Below are 22,603 nucleotides of genomic sequence, written 5' to 3'. Positions count from 1 at the left end.
TGATGCATTAACATAAACTTGATACCTATATCAGGGTAATTTAACTTGTGCTTTCTTTATAAATAATTTTATTTTAACCCAACCTAAAATTTGACTCGGAAAAAATTGGCCACAGCAACAACAAATTTCGTTTTGGTGTAAGCAGCTGACGCATTCCGATTTGGTTATCGGAACGTTGGCAATTAATAAATTTTTGCGTATAACAGCACAAATGTGCATGTAACAGCTCAGACTGTGCTTGTAACATGCGCTCAACAGAAAATCTGGGTGAGCACAGCTGTTTCCCGCCCAATTTAATTCGGACTTCAAAATGTAACATATCGATAAAAAAAATATGTGAAAAATGGAACACCTTAAAACGAAAACGAAACGTTTTGGCTGAAAACGTAATCCGCAAAAGTAAATGAAAAACGGAGCCTGCCTGAATAATAGTAACATGGAATTCCGAAATGTGAATTTTTAACAGATATTGATACATTAGCAATCATTTTAGCCGTGGATCCACAACGGAAAATGTTGGTAGATTGGCATACGTCCCTTCTGACCGTCAATATATCACAATGATTTCTGCAGAAGTCTTCCAGATGAGAATGATGAGGGGTCGGTTCCCCACTACTGCCACTGCATTGCCCTTGGAACCGTAGACGCTGGTATATCGCGTCCCTCTTTACCAAGCGCATTTTTGACATATTTGAAACCAAAACAGCATTCTTATCAAAATAGATCCAAGCCACTGAATGGGACTACTCTTAAACTTCAGAATAGTGCCCACGGTCTGGGCAGAGAGATGAGGCTCAAGCCCATGCGAAATGGTCTATAACAGGACCAAGTGGGCTGAGGGGAGGCTTAGTTATGCACCAAGATTTTAATATTTTTTTACTGTGTCCATAGTCGAAAACATCAAATTGTAAATTTCAACTTTTTAATACGGCATTCAGAGGTTTAGTTAAACGGGTGCACCTGAGCCGTTTATCCATCGATTTTTACAAACAACACTTTGAATGACGCCCAATATACGCCCAATATACGCCCAATATATAATATATAATTAACCAGAAAAATACAAAACCCTAAGGAATAATTTTTTTCAAAAGTCAATTTAAATCCTTAATATTTTCCTGATGATACGCCTTAGCTAAAAAGTGTTGGGGTAAAATATGTAGCTAAATTTTTCAGTTTTGCAGAATACACAGAACATATAAAATAAATCACCAATTATGAGAAAACATTACAAAAAAAAAATGATTCAAAAAATTGTTTTAAAAAAACTATACCAATATCCAAAACCAATATCAATATTTTAAAAAATTGTTAAAGACATTTTCAAATATGTCGGGTTGGTTCATACCGGAAAAAAAAAACTTTTCTTGTAGTGTTGTTATTAGCTAATTATATATTAATAACTTATAATAATTACCTTTGTGCACGGTACCGGTCGCATTTACGCCACTAAGCTTTACCTTAATCTGCGCATTTAGCTATGTTTCATGTAATTACTAGGTAATATCGGGCTGCGAAACTTGACATCCACAATTAAAAATTTAAGGAAAAGGGTAAATGGAAAACTCTGTATTTTGTGTACAAAAGTAAAATTTTATGTTCTTTGTTGGGTATGATAATTATAAATATATATTACAATATAATTAGATTTGGAAATCGTCATTGAACTTTGTTCTATTATAGAGAGCACGACTGGCGCCACTGTCATTTCTATTTAAAGAAAAGCAGCCACGTCTGTATAACACAATAATTCCTAGTGTAATCGGAATGGCAATAAGTATAAAAACAAGCAGCCCAATCCAGAAAATACCACTGCTTTTTTTACTGTCAATTAAATGATCCGTCGCTACCTTTAAAATATCCACATTTTTTAATTCAACGGGTGAATCACACTGTACATTTTTTGCCAGAAGTGGGGTTGTTTTGTTTATTTGTGGCAGTAGGATGTTGATTAAATAATCATTCGACTCTTCGCAAGTCCATGGATTAAATCGAAGATCAAGCACTGAAAGTTTATCCCAACGTACAAGGAATGACTTTGGTATTTTTGTCAAGTTGCAATTATTTAAATAAACCTGTTGGAATTATAAGGGAACAATAGATAACATATGTATAATAATGGGATTTTTTTAAGTTACTTTTTCTAATGGCGGATAGTTCATGTATTGCCCATCATTAAGGTTTTTTGCTAGGGCGAGCTCATCGATTTCTACTAGAAACTTGTTGTCAGACAATATTAGCTCGGTAAGGTCTGAAAAAAATTTTAATTGAAGGATAATGAAATATGTTTTTGTTAAATTTGATTAGATGATATAACTAAAATGGTTTTTGTTTTTTAACTCCATATTCATATTGCTATGCTGCAGCTGCAACGCATTGGAATTTCAAAAGTCATATTTTTGCGCTTTCTTTTGTGCCTACATGACAGGAGCAGTTTACTATTTTGCGGCTGGTATGGAGGAACTAGATGAATGAAATCAACAAAGACAATTAATTTGTCTTTGTCACTCACAAGTAAATCGAGCATTTACACCCGCTTCGATTGTGACATAAATGCAAAATTTCACCATTGTCATGCAGTTAGTATATGTTGCGCAACAGGAAAAGTGCAACTACCAGAAACCACCAGAACTATTAAACGGCTGGCTCATCGGCACGATGATTATATTTCTATTGACATGAAGAAAACAGTGGGAATAAGATGGCACAGCAATTACCGCAATCTGTACCGAGATAGTTCAGTTCAGTCAGCCGTGCGACGATTTGAAGATGTGTTTTCCCGATCAATAGCCAGAGTCGGGTAAAAGATGAGCCCACTTCTCTCAATATCGTCAATGTTTAAGTCCCCTTTTAAGGAGGTAATAAATATTGGGAGCTTCGAATGTCCACCCAATTTATTTCGAGGTATATTTTCTACTTATCTCGGGTTTACTAACTACGTAGGCCAATCGTACAATTGCGAGCGCTTTACTGTAACATGTTGCTGTAAATATTTTGGAGTAGGACTAATTAAAAACTGTTATATTGATTGATAACTAAATAATCCAAGAAACAACGTGACATGAAGATGAAACTAACGTTGATTTCAAAAAGAAAGTGCTTGTCTGGCTGTAAAATACTAGAAAAGCTTAGATTTGTAAACTTACTCTGCAATTCACTCATGGCTCCAACTCCAATATGGCGCAGCTTTGGCATATAAGACATACTGAGATATTTTAAGTTAGTCATCACAGGAAAAATGCTAAAATTTTAATATTAAATTTTTAAAAATTATTTATAGTGTTTCTTTAAGACAGAGAGCTCCGTTGGTCATAGCTTACTTGTCGCCTTGAAGATCTTCAATTGGGTTTTCATTCAAGACAAGCCTGGCTAAATTCTTTGCAAATGATAAAGCATCTGGCAATTTACTGAAAAGATTTCCAGCTGCTATTAAAGTCTCAAGATCTCGTGGCCCATGTAAAAGAGTTTGTGGCAAGGTTTTTATTTCCATATATGAAATATCTAAAACCTATAAAAAAAGATTATATTAATAAATCATATCTAAAAAATATTCTAGGGATATTATTTAGCCAAAAAAACAATGACATCGGAACTGCTTTTTACTGAATTAGCGGGTATAACAAATTTTTTCAATTTAATTATTTATATTATTATTTATTTATTATTATTTAATTATTTTTTATGTAAAGAGCTTTTTGAGAGGGAAACCTCCTTCCCAATTTACTTCAGTCCATTACAGGCCCTCATGGGCTTGAGAGCGTTCTCACTGACTCGACCGTTGCAACCACAAAAATATCGAACCAAAAGAGTTCCCAGATATAACAAAAAAATGAGCAACGTTTTTCGGCACCGAAAAAAGCTTTGTCGTAGAGATACTACTTTCTGAGTGTCAAAACGTTTCAAAATAGGAATTGATCTTCCTGGAGAATATTTTCAAAAACAATAAAGCTATGTTAAATGTTTGTTTGTTGATGTGAAAGTGCTTTCACTCTTTAGCCTAATCTAAAAAAATAAAAGCAACTTACGTAAAATATATAAATTTGTCTATATATGTACGTATTACCCGAAGGAGTCCGATACCACTGCTACGCATAATAATGATAATTTTAATTTCTTGTTAAATGGGATTTACATACCTTCAATGATGTCAAACCTGAAATTGCCACTTCTGAAAGTCCGTCTATTACTTGAAAATTATTTGAACATAAAATAAGCTCTTCTAGGTTTGGAACATGCTCGAATAAATCTGCATCCAAAAAATGCAGTTCATTGTATCCCAAATTTAGCGATTTCAAATTATATAACGCCTTATAGTCCGATACGGTATAGGGTCCTTTAAAGACATCTGGTAACATCACTTTTGAAGTTAATTTGTTGTGCGATAAGTCTAGGCTTGTCAAGTCGGATAGATTTTGAAAGGCGCCGTTAGCTATTGAATCTATCTGGTTATAGCCAATGTATAAATGTTTTACATCATATGTTGGCAATATTGGGATACTGCTTAAATTGTTGTGTTCTAGCTTGATTGTTTCAAAAGTAAAGTTTCCGTTGATTAAGACATTCCATTCTTCGTTAGAGAGCCAACTGTTTAATTTTTTCGTGCAATCGATTAAATTGTTTTCAAAATCGCAAATGCATTTTTTACACAGATCATTTTCTTTTAAAGTTGCAACGTTCTGGAATTAGATAAATTAATTTTAATATGTATTAATCAATGTGGTGTATTTGGTTTTGGTTTGGTTCTTGGTTAGAATTGAAATTTAAAAAATAGTGAGAGCCAGCTACATGAGGAAGCTTGTGTTTATCACGCGTTTTCTATCTGTTATGTACATTAATATATTAAGTTCAGAGTCTTAACGGAAAGAAAGTTTGTTTCGGCCGGATTGATTTGTTGGTTAATTCGGGGACGATGGATCTCTCTCAATTTTTGTTATGACAACTGTGGAAAACATAGAGAGAATTGTGCGTATTTTCAAAATTGTGGATGCCATTGATTTTCACCCCTTGTGGGTCGGAGGCAAATTTTGTAAATACAATGTTAACCGTCTGATATCACAGGAGTCGGGATGCAAAATTTGGTTACTTCAGCACTTATAGTCTCTGACTTATCAAGTCGGACGGACAGGCAGACATAGCTGTATCGACTCGATTATTATCATGCTAATCAGGTATATGTTTAAATTATATTCACCGATGTCATTTCGTATTAATATAAGCAATATTTAAAAAATATTATAGAAAACATCTATATCTTGTTTATGTCTATAATGACGCACCAGACATAATATAGGGAGAGAGATTTCCTTCCCTGTTTCTTGTTTGAATTTTGCGGTTTTTAATGAATATTTAAACTCATGTTTCGCTTTTTAGACTAGCTCCTCGTAAATGTATATTTTCTAAATTGACAGTTAACAAAGCCAAAACGACAAACAAACTATTAACTATTAAGGTACTGCGTAATATTACAGAGTAAGAAGATTAAAACAATTACGTATACCTTCGAAACTGATGGCTCTCCGGATGTGTTTTCATCAGAAACTGCCTGAGTATTGACATTTGTTAAAATAAAATAATGTAATGTACAAATTAAAATATTAATTATTTTTAATTTCATTTTGTTTGCTCAAATAAGAACAACTAAATATGCAATGACTCTTAACAGACGAATGAAAAGTGTATGACTAAACGCTCAGTAAAAAATGTGTATTTTTATCTATTTCTACCTATCTTATCTTCTTTGGAGCATTGAAGGCGCTGATTACGATTATCTCGATGAAATTATTTGTACAATCCCTGATAAGAATCCGAAAAGCTTTCCCAAACTTTTAATTTTGTACCTTCAAAGTGAATAGGCCTGCATTCGTACTCTTATACTTAGTCAATTTTGAAATTCAACTTCTAAGCTATGTCCGAGTCTAAATTTTGAACGATGTTTCGATAAAAGCTGTACGATGTTGGGATCCGACTTGGAAAAATGTTTTCAAAGCTGCATACATAAACATCAAAACTGGTCAAACGAAATTTTAAGTGCAAAACGAAAAAAAACACTCTTAAGCGAAAAACACCTTCTACAATTTTGTTTGTCTTTTCTACCAATTGCCTACAAATTACGGTCTGAAATTATAGTATTTGTGGCATTTCTGATGAAAATATTTGTGTGATGAATTATTTGTGCTATCTCTGATAAAAACATCGCACTTTTATTGGTCGGCGATTGAGATACGAGACATGGTGGAACATCTCTGTCATCTTATGTTGACGACGAATATATCTATAAAAAGATTAAACTTACTCGAACGTACATACATGTTTGCCCACACTTTTTTCGAACCGATTGCCTGGTTTTGTAACCCCAAATTCTGCAAGTTTTGTCTCCATGTTAAAACATTTTAAAGTTGGAAAAATGGAAAAAAATTACGGTTGTCACTTTTGCGGATTACTCTTTCAGTCAAAACGTTCGTTTTCGTGTTCCCGTTTTCACACATTTTGGTATCGATATGTTTCAATTAATCATCGATTCTGGCAAACAAAAACAGCTGACATGGTTGCTTCGAAAATTCGCAGCAAAAATGCCTTAATTTTTCCAATTGACAATTATTTAACATGTCTGAAAATGTATATTGAAAATAAAATTGATAAGGCCAAAAACTGAATTTGGTTTACCAACATTTTAATTATATGTGGCGGGACACAGCTGTCCTTACCCTTTCCCCTTACCATTTGTAAGTTTTCCGATAAAAGCTGTTTGTGCATATCCAAAAAGTGTTGACCAATTATTTGGCAAATTTAACGTTGGGTTAAAAAAAAATTATTTATAAACATACCATTAGCATAAATTTGACACCATACCAAGGCAATTCAGCCTTATTTATACAAAAATTTCGAATCTGTTAATACCGTCCGAAACGGTAGAAATATAGCTTAGTGAAGTAGTAGGTGCATACTAGTGGTCTGTCACGGTTGGGACCGGTGATCTTAAAATACTCGTGACTTATTTACTTTAGTTAGTTTCATAGCATAACAACATGACGCTTAAAATGAGCATACTCTTGAAATGTTTATTACCTCAAAAGTCTTTAATAAGGAATTTTATTCTCAGAAAGGGGAAGGGGTATGTGTAATATATTTATTGTGCTTTCATGCCTAATGACTAACTGGTGGGTTTACATAACACAACTTCACAGCGATGCAGGAAAGTATGAAAAGATCTTTGCACCCGGACAGGTTTCCAAGGAGCGGACTGTTCCTGAATGGATACCAAAGCCTCCATACTACTACAAAAAAATGCCACCAGGTAGCACAATTGGGACCCCAGAAATTAAAAATATAGACCAAATACAAGGAATGCGTCTAAGCGGACAGCTGGCGGCCAACATATTACAAGAATGCCGCGCTCTAGCAGTAATTGGGAAGTCAACAAATGAAATAGACGCACGTGCCCATGAACTTATTATTGAAGCAAATGCGTACCCGTCGCCCCTTAGGTATGCAGGGTTTCCAAAATCCATCTGCACGTCGGTCAATAATGTAGCATGCCATGGAATCCCAGATGACCGCCAGTTAATTGATGGCGATATTATAAACATTGATGTTACCGTTTACCTCAATGGTTACCATGGTGACTGTTCAGAAACCTTCCTCGTTGGCGATGTTGATGAGCATGGCCGCTACCTGGTCGAGGCCACAAGGACTTGCTTAGATATGTGCATTTCACTATGTGGTCCAGATGTGTCTTTTAATAAAATCGGCAAGTTTATACAACAATATTGTGAAGAAACAAAACTTGAATCAATAGTTGATTTTATTGGACATGGGATTGGTAGTTATTTCCACGGGCCTCCAGAAATTTATCATTACCGTATGCACACCATTTAAATTCTTAATTGTATGGTAATCTAAAACAATTCATTTTTAGATAATAACATTGGTGGTAAAATGCATCCTGGTATGACGTTTACAATTGAACCCATCCTAACTCTTGGCGAATCGGACATAGCTTTGTTAGAAGATGGATGGACTGCAATCAGCCTAGATGGTGCACGGAGCGCACAATTTGAACACACTATACTTATAACAGAGGCAGGAGCAGAAGTACTGACAAAGGTCCATGAATAGTTCAAAGTATGTAGATATATATGCGAATTTTTATTGTTTTTCAATATATTTGCCTATTTAGTTCATAAAAATGTTAATATATGAGTGAAATTACAATTTTAGCAACTGGGCCGCTATAAACTTTGGATATTTTGTGCTATAGTTGATTATAGATGCAATTTCGTCGGCGGAAAGAACCTAGCCGCAAATAGCGTTGGACTTTTGTACTGGTTTTTGAATTGGTAGGAACAACTTAAATTCTGGCGGCAATTCGTCTTCTGAATAGAGGCGATCAGAAAAATATACGCGCCGTATACGGCAATTTGCATGGATTTGTACGCGCAGAGTTTCTACATAGTTTGTGCCATAGGCGCGCCGTGTAAAGTCAGATAGGTTAAATTGAATTTGATTCCATCCCTCATCCAGACGCATGGGCATCGTGCAAATAAATGGCTTGACACGAGTGGTCGATTGATAATTGCTGGCTCGAAACCGGCGACGAACATTTTTATCATCCAGAACCTACAAATTATATGTAAAGAATATCATACGAAGAGCTGCATCAGAAATATTACCTGCACTTCAAATGTGAAGTATTTCTTCATGTTCTTAATAATCATTACAAGAAAAGGCAATTTTATACCAAGTGTCTTCTTTGGATCCGCTGGACATGTTATAAATGTAGTGCTGACGTTAGTCCCAACTATTTCCAGAACTAGACTCTGTATGTCATTGTCAGTTATACGTTTTATATGTCCATTGCGCACTTTCTTGTCCCAAAGCTGAAGAGGCTTGGAGCCAATGCTGTAGAGAATTGATAAAAATCCAGATTGAAAAGTATTTTTGAACATTCTGCGATTGAATTGACCGGGTTGTTTCGCAATATACTGTTTTTCAAATTTAGTATATGACCAGTAAATGCTGGCCAACAAATTTAGCACAGCCGAAACTCGTACAAACTACAAACATGAATACGAAACTGTTCAAAATTTTTCTGTCAATAAATTTGTTTGGAATGATTGTTGCCATTAGCAATGGGAAACGAACAGAGTTGACAATAGGGTTGGGAAAAAATCGATAGTACTAGCGATACTATCGATGGTTGAAAAATACGCCGACCATCGATTGTTTTAGTTAACCAACGATAGTACTGAGCGGAAAAATTTAACATTCAGCCAGATTCCTGTTTTCACTTTCACAAAAGTTTTCAAATTTACTTTTGAAGACACACGTTTTCACATTTCGCAAGATTTTTTCGTTTTCAAAACGAAAATATTTTCCTCGACGAATTGGTGGGTAAACGGCTTGTCAGGGCAACAACAATTTTCGTTTTCGTGAAAACAGCTGACGAAGTCCGATTTGGTTGTAAACAATTAAACAGTGGGGTACAGCTGTTTCCTGCCAAATATTTCCTGCCTGAGTACTTATTAGACTATAAGGCCAGTACTCAGATAAGCGAAGTTTTTCCCCTCTAAAATTGTCATATATTTCCGCAGAATGTTGCAACCTCTATGTGCTCTACGTTTAAACTTTGTTGTGTTTGTTTACGAATAAAATCTGTTCAAAACTAAACTAAAATTTTGGTTTGATGCAAACAGGAAAGGAATGTGTTATTTGAGAGCGAAGATTACGATGAATTTCACCTCAGTATTTTTTCATTTTGGTATATGGTCACATTTTTGTCAGTAATTTATGTTATTTTAAACAAAATTATACACATTAGTGTATAAGACCTTAATATTACATTGCTTGAATTATGTATCACCGGTTTTGTTTAAAAAACTAATAATGATGCGGGGATTAGTCAAGCGTGAATGGAGGCTAATAACCCAGGTTGTAAGTCCTGTTAATTTACAATGGACGCGAGTAAGTTTATTGTATGTGTGTTATGTAACTTTGAACACTTTAAAACTGTTTGAATTTTCAGTGTACAACTAAAACTGCATCCTCCAATAATGAAGTAATTGCAGAAATGAGAAGTGCTTCGCCTTGTGACAATTCGATAGTACCAGTATCTCAGGTGAAGGATATTAGTGGGCCTGTTAGTAAAGACAATGTGATATTCCCAGCGACAAATATAATACCCGATAACCATACCTCATGGCTGCCGAGTCCATACACTGCCATTGGGAAAACAATCAGTCAATACAAAAAACTTTCAAAATTTCGGCTTACATGTAAGTTTTCTCGTGCTGGAAAATTAAATGAGCTTCTTGTTTATTGTTGTATTTCAGCTCTGGTTGTTGTTACCACAATGGGTGGATATGCGATGGCACCTGCTGCGTTCGATCTTAGTTCGTTTGCTATGTGCACGTTGGGAACAGGAATGATTTCAGCTGCAGCTAATGCAATAAATCAATATCATGAAGTTCCTTTCGACTCCCAAATGTCGAGAACGAAAAACCGTGTGCTTGTAACCGGCCAAATTACCCCACTTAAATCAGTACTGTTTGCCGCTGTGTCTGCGTCAACTGGACTATGCATGCTGTATTTTGGTGTTAATGGACTAACAGCGGCTCTAGGAGCGGGAAATCTTTTTCTTTACACATCAATATACACACCAATGAAGCGGATTAGTATAGTCAACACGTGGATTGGATCAGTAGTTGGCGCAATTCCACCTTTAATGGGCTGGGCCGGTTGCGCTGGCAGTCTAGATTCAGGCGCAATGATACTGGCTGGTATACTGTTTGCTTGGCAGTTCCCTCATTTTAATGCCCTTTCATGGAACCTGCGACCGGACTACTCTCGCGCCGGGTATCGCATGATGGCGGTTACTAATCCGAGTCTATGTCGTCGTACAGCGTTCCGATATTCACTAGCCATTGTCGGACTTTCATTAATGGCGCCAGTTCTAGACGTTACAAACTATTGGTTTGCTTTGGAAACAATTCCCTTAAACGCGTATTTCGCATACTTGGGTAAGTAAAAACACACCCAGACCAGCAATAATTTTAGTACCCTATTAACAAACAAAATTAGAAGCACATTTATCATTTTGGGCTGTTCTTGAGCTATGTTCTTGTAATTTGGCCATATGGTCACTTTTATTGTACAAGGACTCACACATGATTTTATTTCTGTGGAGCTCTGCCATATTTAATCTCAGCATACCTCCAATGGTGGCCACACTACTATGAAAAGAAAATTATTCTGCATTTTCACAACCAAGGCAAGCTGAAGTGTGGTAATAACAAATGGAGTCACGGCACCAACTTTCATTCGACTCTTCGTTCAACGGCTCAAAAGAGTTAGGAAAATGCAGAATGAGTTTCCTTTCAGATTCTGCAGTTTATTTTTCCTTATTTGGCGTTTTCGGGTTTTTAAACTATGTTTTCAGTTCCGCTTTCGGCTTTACTGCGCGCGGTCTAACAAATGACTGACTGTTGGTCTACTATTTATAAAAATGGTATAAGGGTGATAGGAATCATTCAAGTTTTGTCAATAAAATGTTTTGACCAAGACGTTAACCAGGTCTTTATCTTATTTGTTCGACATGTACGATAAAGTGTATGAATCTGATAAATAATCTATATAGACAATAATAAAAACTATATGCAAAACTGGTTTTAGCTCCAGCATAGCATCAAACTGAAAAAATGTCTATATTGCCGCCAGTCGAGCTGGTCTCCACAAAATCTCTTCAGCTCTAATATTAATTACAACATGATATATACATAAACTAATCTTCTTTTCAATATTTTTTTACAGCGTATAAATTTAACAAAAAGTCAGATAGCAAAAGCTCGAGAAGCCTTTTTAGGTTTTCACTACTGCACTTGCCAGCTTTGATGCTATTATTTTTGGCAAATAAAAAAGAATGGTATTTTAAAAAGAACGCAGAAGAAGAAACAATAAAAACAGATTCAAACTATATGGTTTTGAAGCCATCAAAAACTGCAACAAGTCTTGGAAACGTTTTACCTGTCGCTGTAGCCGAAGGACCCAGATAATTTTACATAATTTATGCATTATTAAGACTTGTAAAAATGTAATTTATAGTTAAATATAATTTAAGCTAGTCCTTTGACTTGTAAAATAAAAGTTGTATTCTGGAGCTTTATTATTCAGTTTATATTGATTGTAAAATGACTATTTGTTTTGATAGTGTGATGGCTCTCCTGTGATCTTACACTTTTGCTGGCAACACAGCATTCCCAAGTCGATCCAAATGTTCATTAAAAGTTATCCTGCCACTTGAGAGACACTTAGTAACAACTGATTGACGCATCAAAATAGCCGAGTATAAATTCAAGCATGTGACGTTCATATTGAACAGACGACGCTGATTGACAGTAAAGGCTGATTCAGCAAGCTGATTGCTGACTCACCTGAGGTCACCGCATCCGAAATCCCAGCTAAACCGATAGCGATCTGGGACTCAAAGTCAACAAAGCCGATAGGAATATCGTGGCAGCCACACGAAGAAGTCTTTAAGTTCAAAATAGACAGGTCAGTCGGTGACTTCACTAGTTTGGGGGTAATCTGGTACTGATCCTATGTCAGCGATTCAAGGACATGCCTCTGCCGACGTCCTAAGTCCTAAGATATGAGCCGCTCACCTTCTCGCAGATCTCTTGCCCCGACTCAAATCGCTATTCAAGGTTCCAATCGAACGAATTATACATTGGTCTGATTCGGAAATTACCCTTCATTAGATCCGATCCCACTCTACGTCGCTATCAACATTCGTTGCGAACCGAGTCTGGTGACCGAGGTCTGGTGATGCTACGTAGCGGAAAAATCACAAAACAGAACCCAGCAGACATTGTTTCGAGAGGTTGTGACGGAGAGGAAATCGTGCAGTTGATCAAGTTTGATAGACCAGAGTTTTTAAGGATGAAAAAGAGATCTGGCCCAAAAATCTGCGAAGAAAATCTGAAGATGAAGACCAAATGATTTAGTGCATGCAATCGAGGTATACTCGTCACACCTCAAACTGCTAAGATTATTCGTTTTCCGTCTCATCCGCAAACGTCAAGCGGGTGCGAGCTTTCCTTCGAGAGCTCTTCTCACCGCAGATGAGCTGGAGACCGTGCAGGTCGGGTCTCGCGTCCGCTAAGACCACTAAGCCCAAACCGAAGCCACGGAGACGCGTTAACTCCCGAGCACCGGATAACAGGCGGGCCGCTCACCGCACCCCCTCTAAAAAACAAATATGGTGGAAACTTATTTGCTTATTACTCTGCAGCTTTTAATGTCGATATTCACCGCACACCAGCACAGTGGCTGTGCTTGTCTGCATTTCTACCCATCAATTGACCAGAGCCTTTTTTGGCCAATTGTCAAAGTTGTGGAAAATCGTAAAAAATCATCTAAAAGAAATGGTGTCAGGTAATTTATTTTCGATTGGGATGCATTTTTAAAATTCAATCTTAAAAAGCCCACATCATGCAATCTTTCTGGAATGACGCCTTAAATTATATACCACAAAAGATTTGTTAATGCGTTGATATAAAGATCCTGTTGTGATATTATCACTTTGAGCAAACTCGAGGAGAGTCATAAAAACTAGAATCTAGAGAAACTAGAGCTAGTCTGTATTTCAATTCCAAAACTTAAAGTGCTTAGCGTCATAATTATTTTATAATTTAGATAAGAAGTTTCTTGATTTCATCGCTCTCTGCTGCTTCAATATAACTTTTGCCATCTGGAGTAGACTCGCTTTTATTTGCTCCCTGTAAGATATTGAATTTTAAAACTTTTTTAGAACATTTACAGATTTTTGTTATCAATCCAAACCTTTTCCAAAAGAAGCTCTACGCAGCTCTTGTGTCCTTCCCAAATAGCTGCAAGAAGCGGTGTAATGCCATGTTTATCCTTTTTCTGTGTTAGAGCATATAAGGATAACAGTAAATCAGATCATTTACAAGGGATGATAGTTTCTGATACTAAGAAGTTTTTAATACAGAGCCTACACATATCCATGGGTAAGTATATATGAATCAAGTATTCAAGTATTCAATTTTTGTGGGCGTGGAAAAATTGTAATTGTTCTTGATCTACGTATGCTTGCTTTCTTCATTCGGGATATTATAATGATCCGATTGCAATGTGTTTCTCAAATCAATTATGATTCTCTATGACTCTGCGCTTTCAGTGTTCTTGTATCTTCAAAATTATGGATAGTTTGCATAGTTTTGCACCATAGTTTGCACCACTTGAGGGTAGAAGGCCTGGATAAGTTTTGAAAGAACCTTCTTCTTATACACATCCATCCTTGCCTTCCCCAAATCTTGCTCAATCTCAATAGCACTCCGTATCGGGAATATTTTTGGATTAAATTCATTTTTATTGACAATAAAGATTTTTGCTTGGTTAGGAAAATGTAGAATGATGAACAGTTTAGTTTAGCGGAAGCAATTTTTTCTTTAAAAATCGCTATGGGAATGATTTCAAAACAGCAGTAAACTTATTTAAAATTACTTAAATCCGGCCAGTATCTACCTGCAGAGTTTAAGGACATACATATGTATCTAGTCCTTCAAAATGTTCGCTACGCACAGGAAGGATATGCGCAAAAAAGTTATATGACTTTATAAATATGTAGAAAACAGAAAAAAATCACAAAGCTCAATCATAACTTTTTGGAAACATGTTTATAGTCACACGGCCAGTCAGTAAGCCAATAAGTGGTGAAATTCGTACTGAGACTTTGCCGGTCACTGTATATAATACGTGTGTGTGTATACTGTTTTTAGAGAACATAATTAAATCGGCTAAACTTACATTAACATCGGCTCCTTTTAGAATCAAGAACTCGAGCACCTTTAACTGACCAAAATCAGCCGCATAATGAATTGGGTACCTTCCTTTAATCTCCTCATTTACTTTAAGAACCTGTCGAAAAAAAGAATACAATTAAATGCACTTTTAGAACTTGCATGCAAACACACACATCGTTTTTGAACGCTTCTTGCACAGCATCAAACTCTCCGTTTTTGATAGTCCAAATAACATTTTCACTCATTTTTATTAATCATACAAAGATTATTTAGGTGGATAGGAAAGAATCTTGCGATATATCGCTACTAATGTTTTTAAATATCGATCGACGCACTAGAAAATTATCGAACACTAGGTGCAATATTATTGCCAAAAAAAAAATAAATATTATGATGTACAAATTAGTTGTCTATTTCTTCTAGATTGGCAGATACCGACAATCCATCAAAAAAAGTAGTAGCCAAAATATATGATATGAATATGAATTTATACGACAGAAAATTTTATCGCCTGCAGCTATTTGATATTTTTGACAGACTGACGAATTCATCAAAGACTTGTTATCAGTCATGCTGCGGTTATCGGAAATCGGACAAATTTGCGGTGTGACCTTAAATAGCCTAATTTCGTACTCCGGTTTTCGCACAGCGAAAATTTAATGGTTATAGCCAGACAAGCTAGGTCTTGAGACTGAACTACCACCATATTTGATGATTAATTTGTTTCAATATTTATTTATATGCAAGATCATTTATAATTACAACTCAAACTTGAAAATATACCAAAGCGAAAATAAATGGCGAATTCCTGAATTCCCAAAATTCTCGAAATTCCGAAACAAAACCTTTTATTTTAATTAATAACTAAAAGCAAAAATATTTTTTTATAAATCACATCAAAACAATTTGGGAAAGAAACGCTATCGATGGCATAGCAAAACTTTGAGAACAGAGGAACAAACAAATTTTATATCTAACGAAAATAGCATATTTGCAGAATATGTATTATTATACTCGACACTCGAAGATGGATATCTTATTTTTGGCGTACAAGGACGACTGTCCATAAGGTTTATATATATTCTTAATCAGCAACAATAGCCGAGTCAATAAAGTCCCGAAGAGCGATAAGATCTCTTAAAATGGCATGAAATTCATGTCATGGCGCAGCATTGTGTTTATACTTGCACAATGCTGACTATTTAATTTCGATTGCTGAAACGTGATTGCGTTACCCGCTCCGGCGTTCATCTAGCGCCACTTCATCATCCCAGCAGCTCATTTGCATATGTTCGTGTGGAAAACACTATATTCTCACAAAAAACACTAGAAATATTGAATATCAACCGCTCGTAAAATGTTTAAGAAAAAACCCTTTCAATAATTTATTCAGTAATTTTTGCAGACCACAGTTTCGTTCCCTCTAAAAAAATGGTACAATTTTGTTGACCAGCGTAATCGAACGAGTTTTCATCGTACATTTTTACTGGCACGTTATAAACAATTTGTTCAAATAACTAACAGAATCTAATCCATATATATATCACCTTAGCAAAGTATGCCATCTCGGCATACATTTTCAGTGTTCCATTTCATCTGTCTCTAAAATTATTAGAAATGTCTATGCTAAGCCTTATAAAACAGATGTTTTGCCATTCAGGTTGATTACCGTCAAAGCCATACCAGAAAAATGCTTAGGAACACTATCAGCCGCTTGTTACAAAATAATTCTGTAAGTTTCAATATCGATTATATGTAACGAAAGTGCGTAATATGACCATTTTTTAATAGCTAAAATGTGTTACCGGAACTACTTCTTCTCGGAGTATAAATCTCATTCCCATGGTGGTAGAACAAACTGGCAGAGGAGAACGGGCCTATGATATATTCTCGCGACTGCTGAAAGAACGGATTATTTGCCTTATGGGAAACATAACCGATGACATTAGCTCTACCGTGGTTGCTCAATTGTTGTTTTTACAATCTGAGAATGTCAACAAGCCAATCCACTTGTATATAAATTCTCCGGGTGGCGTTGTTACTGCTGGTCTTGCCATTTACGACACTATGCAGTACGTTAAGCCGCCTATAGCGACGTGGTGCGTTGGTCAAGCATGTTCAATGGGATCACTTTTATTGGCTGCAGGAGCACCGGGAATGCGATATTCATTACCTAATGCCAGAATTATGATACATCAACCCTCTGGAGGCGCACAAGTATGTTTAATTTCTTCATTTCCTTTTGTCAATAATAACATTTAATATCCAACAATGTACTTACTCTAGGGTCAAGCCACCGATATCCTAATACATGCCGAGGAAATTATCAAAATTAAACGCCAACTTACTAGCATATATGTAAAGCATGCTAAAAACTCGTACGAAGAAATGTGCCAACGAATGGAGCGGGATCATTTCATGACCCCCGATGAGGCCAAGATACTTGGTATTATTGATCACGTGCTTGAACACCCACCAGAAACAGTCTCAGACAGTGGGCCGACATCTGATGGTGGTAAAACTGCTGGTAAATCTGTTTCTGATGAGCCCCAGAGGAAAAGGTCAAACCAGGCAGCTTAAGATCTTTTCATTTACGGAAACCCAAATTCAAGCTTTATCTTTAAAATTGAAAAGCAACTTTCATATAAAAACTATTTTTTCAATACTTTTGTCAATTTAAAAAAAAAAAAGAACACATATATATATATATATTTATTTAAATATATCTAATTCAGACATAACTACATTTGCATACGCAAATGTTTGACAGATGAAAGAAACTAGAAATCTATGCTTGACTTGTAGCTTTGATCCAGTACAATTATTTCCGAGCTCACAGGGTCTTTAACTTTGATCCATTAAAATAATTTCCGAGCCCCCAGCGACCGAATCCTTCTGTATATACTCGTAAATTTTAGCCAATTCTGGAGTTTCCTTAATTGATTTTAGAAAATCAATTAAATGCTGATTTTTCTCTAAGCAGGACAATTTTTGATTATTGGATTAGGCTGAGGTATATGTCTCTATGAATACTTACTTGCTTTGGGTATTTGAGAAAGTGCAGACACGGCGCGAAGTGCGGAACGTTTCAGTTCATCTTGCTTTTCGTATTCCTGTTTCACGGAATTGGCTTTCACCTTATGTGTACAAGTATCACGTAGTTGTTGAATAAATTGATCAAGTCCTAGGACGGGAAGCAACAATTACATATCGAATATAACCATATTTAAAAATATATTTTACTTAGCAACACCTTATCCGGACACAATACGGCTAAACGAGCAGTCATTAGGTACGTCAACATCTTAATGTCGTAGTGGTCGCAAAGTCCAGCTTGCACATGATCTAGAAATTGCATAACATCTACACGATCTAAACCCTGCTCAAGCAGTGTATACATGCACTCAAAAGCAGCTTTACGGATATCCAGACCATCGTCGACTGTGTGTTTAAACGGTCCCATTTCTACCTCTCGAATAAGTTCACTCTTAACTTTTGTTTCAGAATACAACCATGGCAAAAGGGTAGGTAGCAGGTCGCGCACCAGGCTTGGCTTGTTGTGCACAGCTGAATTGAAAGCAACAAGAGCAACGCGACGCACTTGGGGTTCTGGGTCACGAAGCGCGAAAAGGAATTCTCCAATGCTTTGTTTAAGAAGGACATCTATGGGTTGTGGCTGATCGGAAATGGTGAATTTGATTGAAGAGACAACAACAGTACGCATAGTAGCACTCTCCGATCGCAGTGCTTGCTGTAATTGCGGCAGTAATTCGTCAGGGTTAACCAGTACGAGCTTACCAAGGCATTCGGCCACCACATTACGTGAACCTTCTTCTGAGCACTCACAATGCTTGAAAAGTTGAGTCCATATGGATGGCACAGATGGTAACAATTGGGCGAGGCCACAAGGTGTTACAGAAAGAGACGATATAACTTCCTTTAAGGAATGAAGAAGCAAATATTGTCGCTTGGGCTGTACTTCAATTTCTTTTAAAATAAGCGGCAAATATGTCTGCAAGCTGCCAACAGATACCGCTCCAAGGGCATGTGACGCTGCTGCTTTCACGTCTTCGGAGGTTGCACCAAAGCAGTCTATAATAGTTTTTGGGAGCACTTGTATGGAGCTCAGATCAAAGTGCCTACCTATTTCTCCAATTGTTAATAAACAAAAGATGACTTCTGTGTCGTTTCGTTTTTGTAGGTCTGTTATCAGCTTTGTTGCTAATGGTGTGGCCACTTGCGAGCATTGTTGAGTTAGAGCAGCGATGCACTTGGCTGATGAATGATATGCTTGTTTATGAAGTTGTAATGGTTCAATTGGAGACGTAGTTGTACTTCTAGACGTCATGTCACCACCAATCAAGACTGGCGCCATAAGTTTTGACACAAGCGAGTGATAGTCTAAGCCAGGCAACTGCGTTTGAACCAAAGCTTGAAACAACTCCAACGTGCAGTTCAATGCTGTTCCCTATAAAGACAGAAAATTCCTATTACATTAAAAAAAATCGTAACTAAAAATGATTTTACGTACCTGCAACAATGGTGACCGAACTAGAATAAGTACTGATGGTAAAAACTGCTCATGTATGCCAACTAATGCTTGTGGCTGCCTACGGGCTACAGTGCTTAGGAGCGTTAAAGAATACTGAGCTACGTGTAAATCTGTATCAGATACGAGTGGTGGAATTTCTACTATTGCTGTCTGCAGTAGATTCGGTTCAAAGTTGCTTGAATAGTTGATAACAATTTTGTTAATAAGATCCAAAGAGTGGAGCTTCAGGGCACGATGGTTCTTGCGCAAGAATGTACCTAAAGTCGGTAACACATCATGCAAAATTGGCGTGAGGTCTATACGTAACGTGGATGCTGCAATCATAGTGAGCGCTTTCACACTGCTCAGCCGGGTTACTTCGTTCTTAAGGCGTTCCATAAAAATTGGTAAACAAATGCACAGTTCAGTTTTTAGCATGTCTCCCATATTAGCAATAATTTGTCCCATGCATGCTATAGCTCTTTCCTTCACCTCCTGATCTACGTCAGTGACTTTTAGTTTTTGCAGCGTGCAAGAATAAACCTGCCCAACAAAGGGTGTCGCATCGAAGTTAGATTTTGAATCATTTGTATCCAATGGTCGAATTACTTTAACAAGTTGCTGTAACACCATTAATGCTTCTGTGGCAATTTTATAAAATGGATCGAAAACTGAAGTCACTACTAGAGGAACTAGTGACGGTATGTGTGGATGAAACACACTCGGTGGATGACCTTGAAGTAGAGAATATAGAAAACCTAGCGACTCGATTTTCATATTACTTGTCGAACTCTTATCATTTAACGAATAACTTATGCCGGGCACAACGCTGTCTAAATGAGGACCTAAAGCTCCTGGTAGTGAGTTTAAGAGCTCTCGTAGTAGCAAGAAGCAATCCTGACGCGTTTTCATTGATTTTTCTCGCATTAGCGGTTGTACCGCTTTGACGATTAGTGGCAGCTGCTCCATTAATAATGAAGTTGGACTTGATATTTGATCCATGGAGTCGGGGTCTGGAGTCACATCATCGGTCAGACGCGTGCTCTTAAGCAATGCAACATATGCGTGAAATATATCAGACTTTACATTTTCCTCTCTTTCTTTAAAACGAGCTATTAAAGCTGGGCTTAAGGTACGATAAAAATCTTCAATAAGTTCTTGTCGAGTCGCAATTAAAACTTCTAGACACTTAGCTGCAGCTCGTCTGACCTTCCAACTCATGTCGTCGTCATCACTGTATTCTTCGCTGTCAACGTATTCATCATCTTCGGTATCCATTGCATATCCAGTGTCACCATCATCGGTCTCATAGTTGTAGTTTGGATCATAGGTAACATATTTCAGGCAAAGTGCCAGAATCTTTTAACAAAGCAGTGAATGAATATAACAGATATACAGATTACTGAAAGATTACGTACCATAGATATGTGTGGATGTATGGCATCGGGACAGCGCATAACAAATGCTTCACAGGCCTGTAGACAAAACTCACGTAATTCATCGTCATCCTGCTCGCTGTATTGCTCCAGAACACGCATTGAGCGTTTAATAGTATGATTACAAAGCCGATGTCCAGCCTGGCGGCTACAGAGATTAACAACAGTTAATACCTTAGTAATATTGATATTTATTATGTCTTACCATATTGAAGCTAGACACTGAATGTACGTTCGAATCGCAGCAGGATTTGGTGGTTTTTCGAGTCCATCAAGAAGATGATCAATGACGCCATTATAGGCATTGGTATTTGCTTGCATGAGAAGAAATGAAAGTGCTACGATAGTACGCTTTCGTACAGCTTGACGGGACGAAGCCAATTGTGGTATTAGTGCTTTTAATATGGTACTATGGAAGGGAACTAAAAACTCGCCAAATCGAGAAAGTAGGTCTGCCAGAATATCAAGAGACTCTAATTTTACTGAAACATCTTCCTTTTCAATGGCCGTACTTAATTTTCCTGTTATGCGCTGGCAGACATTTGGGGCAAGAGAGTTTGAAGACTGAGGGAGTTCAGCAATTACTGTTTTTAAACCAATGCTCGAGATGTCTCTTAGCTGTTCTGTGTTTGACATCATATTGGCACAGAGGGAATCAACAATTGTCTCTACTTGGATTTCTTTTACTTTGTTGACTAAGGGGCCCAGACACTTTACAGCTAGATTCTGCACTTCGCCGTTTTTATCCTCCAATAGTTTTAATACCATTCGGACTACTTTTTTTTCCGAGTCATCATCAAGAATAATACTATCCTTTTGCAATTCCATCATTAAATCGTTTGTTGCCATAAACCGAAAATCTTTATCGGTTGAGGTCATCTGCATGTGTAAAACTCAACTATATATGTATTTCAATCATTGCGGATATAAAAATCTATACGTACCTTTTCCAGCAAATTTGCAATTTGGTGGTATTGATGGGACGACATATTGTAGTCTTCGCAAGTATTTTTGAAGTGGTTATATTATAAATACGTTATATTTGAAATATTTGGAAATATGTTTGAAACTTCACTAACTTTATTTTCCTGGAAAATTGTATACTAAAATGTTCCGGCAGAAAATTCGAAGAAGCATACCAAAGCAGTTTGGTTATCGATGTCTAAATTATACATGAGTTATGTTATCATTGACATGGACATAGCGCTAGAAATTTGGAATAATGGAATGAACATCAAATCAAATCTATATATTATTATAATCACAAAATTATATCAAAATTAAGATTGTCTTATTGTCATTATTTTTAATATTCGTTTTTTTTTCTTAATCATGTTGCATTGTGATATTGTGTATTTTGAAGCCATGCTAAGCAGCCGCCAAGGTGGAGATATGGCGATTAGATATTTAACAAGAATATACTGAGGATTTACGGGAGCACACATGTACAAACAAAATTGTAGAATATAGTCAAAAAAAAAACCGACTACACCCTTTATGTAATATGTGTATTTAATGCAATTAGCTTAACAGAAAACACCTCCTCGTCGAATTAATAAAGATGTGTTTACTTGCATCCTAAGCAGAGGGCGTTAAGCATTTATTCACGCTTTTATTTTTGCGGGTTTTTGCGAAGACAGAAAGAAAAACGGAGGATTGTATTGGTGCCAATCAGTGTTATACTTTTTTGTACGTGAGCGGCAGCTGCAGCACTTTTTTATATGCACATAAGATATGACCTTGCATTGCAACAAATTTCTTTGTTGGTAAAACGAATTTAATGGAATAGGCAACTTATATTGCATTTCGTTGAAATT

The 22,603-nt window shown here is 36.6% G+C and overlaps 7 protein-coding genes across 10 annotated transcripts; 3 read left to right on the top strand and 4 right to left on the bottom strand.

Moving 5' to 3' along the window:
• Positions 1-1,554: 1,554 nt before the first annotated feature.
• Positions 1,555-6,393, bottom strand: LOC6589386 (lumican). Of its 4 annotated transcripts, none has more exons than XM_026988542.1 (7): positions 6,307-6,393; positions 5,498-5,542; positions 4,137-4,676; positions 3,321-3,508; positions 3,147-3,241; positions 2,139-2,251; positions 1,555-2,075 (listed from the first exon to the last, which is right to left on the bottom strand). In XM_026988542.1, the coding sequence occupies exons 1-7, from the start codon at positions 6,376-6,378 to the stop codon at positions 1,644-1,646; spliced, it is 1,485 nt and encodes a 494-aa protein (XP_026844343.1). In that variant the 5' UTR covers positions 6,379-6,393; the 3' UTR covers positions 1,555-1,643. The 4 variants fall into 4 exon arrangements, with proteins under 4 accessions (XP_026844343.1, XP_026844345.1, XP_026844344.1 ...); XM_026988544.1 differs by having other exon boundaries at positions 6,303-6,346; XM_026988543.1 differs by having other exon boundaries at positions 6,293-6,319.
• A 617-nt stretch (positions 6,394-7,010) lies between these two features.
• Positions 7,011-8,211, top strand: LOC6589387 (methionine aminopeptidase 1D, mitochondrial). Its single transcript, XM_002014312.2, has 3 exons — positions 7,011-7,111; positions 7,185-7,858; positions 7,916-8,211. Exons 1-3 carry the CDS (start codon positions 7,026-7,028, stop codon positions 8,113-8,115), a joined length of 960 nt encoding a protein of 319 aa, XP_002014348.2. The 5' UTR covers positions 7,011-7,025; the 3' UTR covers positions 8,116-8,211.
• On the bottom strand, positions 8,127-9,036 carry LOC6589388 (cilia- and flagella-associated protein 20). The gene is made up of 2 exons (XM_002014313.2): positions 8,670-9,036; positions 8,127-8,616 (listed from the first exon to the last, which is right to left on the bottom strand). The coding sequence occupies exons 1-2, from the start codon at positions 8,943-8,945 to the stop codon at positions 8,293-8,295; spliced, it is 600 nt and encodes a 199-aa protein (XP_002014349.2). The 5' UTR covers positions 8,946-9,036; the 3' UTR covers positions 8,127-8,292.
• An 802-nt stretch (positions 9,037-9,838) lies between these two features.
• On the top strand, positions 9,839-12,183 carry LOC6589389 (protoheme IX farnesyltransferase, mitochondrial). The gene is made up of 4 exons (XM_002014314.2): positions 9,839-9,960; positions 10,022-10,271; positions 10,329-11,015; positions 11,806-12,183. Exons 1-4 carry the CDS (start codon positions 9,883-9,885, stop codon positions 12,045-12,047), a joined length of 1,257 nt encoding a protein of 418 aa, XP_002014350.2. The 5' UTR covers positions 9,839-9,882; the 3' UTR covers positions 12,048-12,183.
• A 1,411-nt stretch (positions 12,184-13,594) lies between these two features.
• Positions 13,595-15,079, bottom strand: LOC6589390 (myotrophin). The gene is made up of 4 exons (XM_002014315.2): positions 14,993-15,079; positions 14,824-14,934; positions 13,837-13,920; positions 13,595-13,772 (listed from the first exon to the last, which is right to left on the bottom strand). The coding sequence occupies exons 1-4, from the start codon at positions 15,062-15,064 to the stop codon at positions 13,686-13,688; spliced, it is 354 nt and encodes a 117-aa protein (XP_002014351.1). The 5' UTR covers positions 15,065-15,079; the 3' UTR covers positions 13,595-13,685.
• Positions 15,080-16,476: 1,397 nt separating this feature from the next.
• Positions 16,477-17,605, top strand: LOC6589327 (ATP-dependent Clp protease proteolytic subunit). Its single transcript, XM_002014316.2, has 3 exons — positions 16,477-16,551; positions 16,611-17,036; positions 17,106-17,605. The coding sequence occupies exons 1-3, from the start codon at positions 16,510-16,512 to the stop codon at positions 17,397-17,399; spliced, it is 762 nt and encodes a 253-aa protein (XP_002014352.1). The 5' UTR covers positions 16,477-16,509; the 3' UTR covers positions 17,400-17,605.
• On the bottom strand, positions 17,517-21,798 carry LOC6589328 (cullin-associated NEDD8-dissociated protein 1). Its single transcript, XM_002014317.2, has 7 exons — positions 21,731-21,798; positions 20,992-21,665; positions 20,769-20,934; positions 19,351-20,709; positions 18,063-19,287; positions 17,857-18,003; positions 17,517-17,794 (listed from the first exon to the last, which is right to left on the bottom strand). The coding sequence occupies exons 1-7, from the start codon at positions 21,773-21,775 to the stop codon at positions 17,664-17,666; spliced, it is 3,747 nt and encodes a 1,248-aa protein (XP_002014353.1). The 5' UTR covers positions 21,776-21,798; the 3' UTR covers positions 17,517-17,663.
• Between the last annotated feature and the right edge of the window lie 805 nt (positions 21,799-22,603).

The sequence above is a fragment of the Drosophila persimilis genome, unplaced genomic scaffold, assembly GCF_003286085.1.
Source record: "Drosophila persimilis strain 14011-0111.01,24,50 unplaced genomic scaffold, DperRS2 tig00000191-arrow-pilon, whole genome shotgun sequence".
Classification (NCBI taxonomy): domain Eukaryota; kingdom Metazoa; phylum Arthropoda; class Insecta; order Diptera; family Drosophilidae; genus Drosophila; species Drosophila persimilis.
Note: the sequence above shows the minus strand (reverse complement) of the source record. Positions and strands in the feature narration are given on the sequence as shown.

Bases quoted from the DNA above. Each gene is read 5' to 3' on its own strand.
- LOC6589388 (XM_002014313.2), bottom strand. From the start codon at position 8,945: ATGTTCAAAAATACTTTTCAATCTGGATTTTTATCAATTCTCTACAGC. The intron at 8,617-8,669 runs GTAATATTTCTG...TATAATTTGTAG, and splicing joins ACTTCACATTTGAAGTGCAG to GTTCTGGATGATAAAAATGT.
- LOC6589386 (XM_026988542.1), bottom strand. From the start codon at position 6,378: ATGGAGACAAAACTTGCAGAATTTGGGGTTACAAAACCAGGCAATCGG. The intron at 2,252-3,146 runs GTAAGTTTACAA...AATTTTTTTCAG, and splicing joins AGCCATGAGTGAATTGCAGA to ACCTTACCGAGCTAATATTG. The intron at 2,076-2,138 runs GTAACTTAAAAA...TAATTCCAACAG, and splicing joins ACTATCCGCCATTAGAAAAA to GTTTATTTAAATAATTGCAA.
- LOC6589327 (XM_002014316.2), top strand. From the start codon at position 16,510: ATGCTTAGGAACACTATCAGCCGCTTGTTACAAAATAATTCT. The intron at 16,552-16,610 runs GTAAGTTTCAAT...ATTTTTTAATAG, and splicing joins GCTTGTTACAAAATAATTCT to CTAAAATGTGTTACCGGAAC. The intron at 17,037-17,105 runs GTATGTTTAATT...TACTTACTCTAG, and splicing joins AACCCTCTGGAGGCGCACAA to GGTCAAGCCACCGATATCCT.
- LOC6589387 (XM_002014312.2), top strand. From the start codon at position 7,026: ATGACGCTTAAAATGAGCATACTCTTGAAATGTTTATTACCTCAAAAG. The intron at 7,112-7,184 runs GTATGTGTAATA...ACAACTTCACAG, and splicing joins ATTCTCAGAAAGGGGAAGGG to CGATGCAGGAAAGTATGAAA. The intron at 7,859-7,915 runs GTATGCACACCA...ATTCATTTTTAG, and splicing joins TCCAGAAATTTATCATTACC to ATAATAACATTGGTGGTAAA.
- LOC6589390 (XM_002014315.2), bottom strand. From the start codon at position 15,064: ATGAGTGAAAATGTTATTTGGACTATCAAAAACGGAGAGTTTGATGCT. The intron at 14,935-14,992 runs GTGTGTGTTTGC...TTTTTTCGACAG, and splicing joins AAGAAGCGTTCAAAAACGAT to GTTCTTAAAGTAAATGAGGA. The intron at 13,921-14,823 runs GTAAGTTTAGCC...GCTCTAACACAG, and splicing joins TAAAAGGAGCCGATGTTAAT to AAAAAGGATAAACATGGCAT.
- LOC6589328 (XM_002014317.2), bottom strand. From the start codon at position 21,775: ATGTCGTCCCATCAATACCACCAAATTGCAAATTTGCTGGAAAAG. The intron at 21,666-21,730 runs GTACGTATAGAT...TTACACATGCAG, and splicing joins TTGCAAATTTGCTGGAAAAG to ATGACCTCAACCGATAAAGA. The intron at 17,795-17,856 runs GTAAGTATTCAT...TGTCCTGCTTAG, and splicing joins TTCTCAAATACCCAAAGCAA to AGAAAAATCAGCATTTAATT.
- LOC6589389 (XM_002014314.2), top strand. From the start codon at position 9,883: ATGATGCGGGGATTAGTCAAGCGTGAATGGAGGCTAATAACCCAGGTT. The intron at 9,961-10,021 runs GTAAGTTTATTG...TTGAATTTTCAG, and splicing joins TTAATTTACAATGGACGCGA to TGTACAACTAAAACTGCATC. The intron at 11,016-11,805 runs GTAAGTAAAAAC...ATTTTTTTACAG, and splicing joins CGCGTATTTCGCATACTTGG to CGTATAAATTTAACAAAAAG.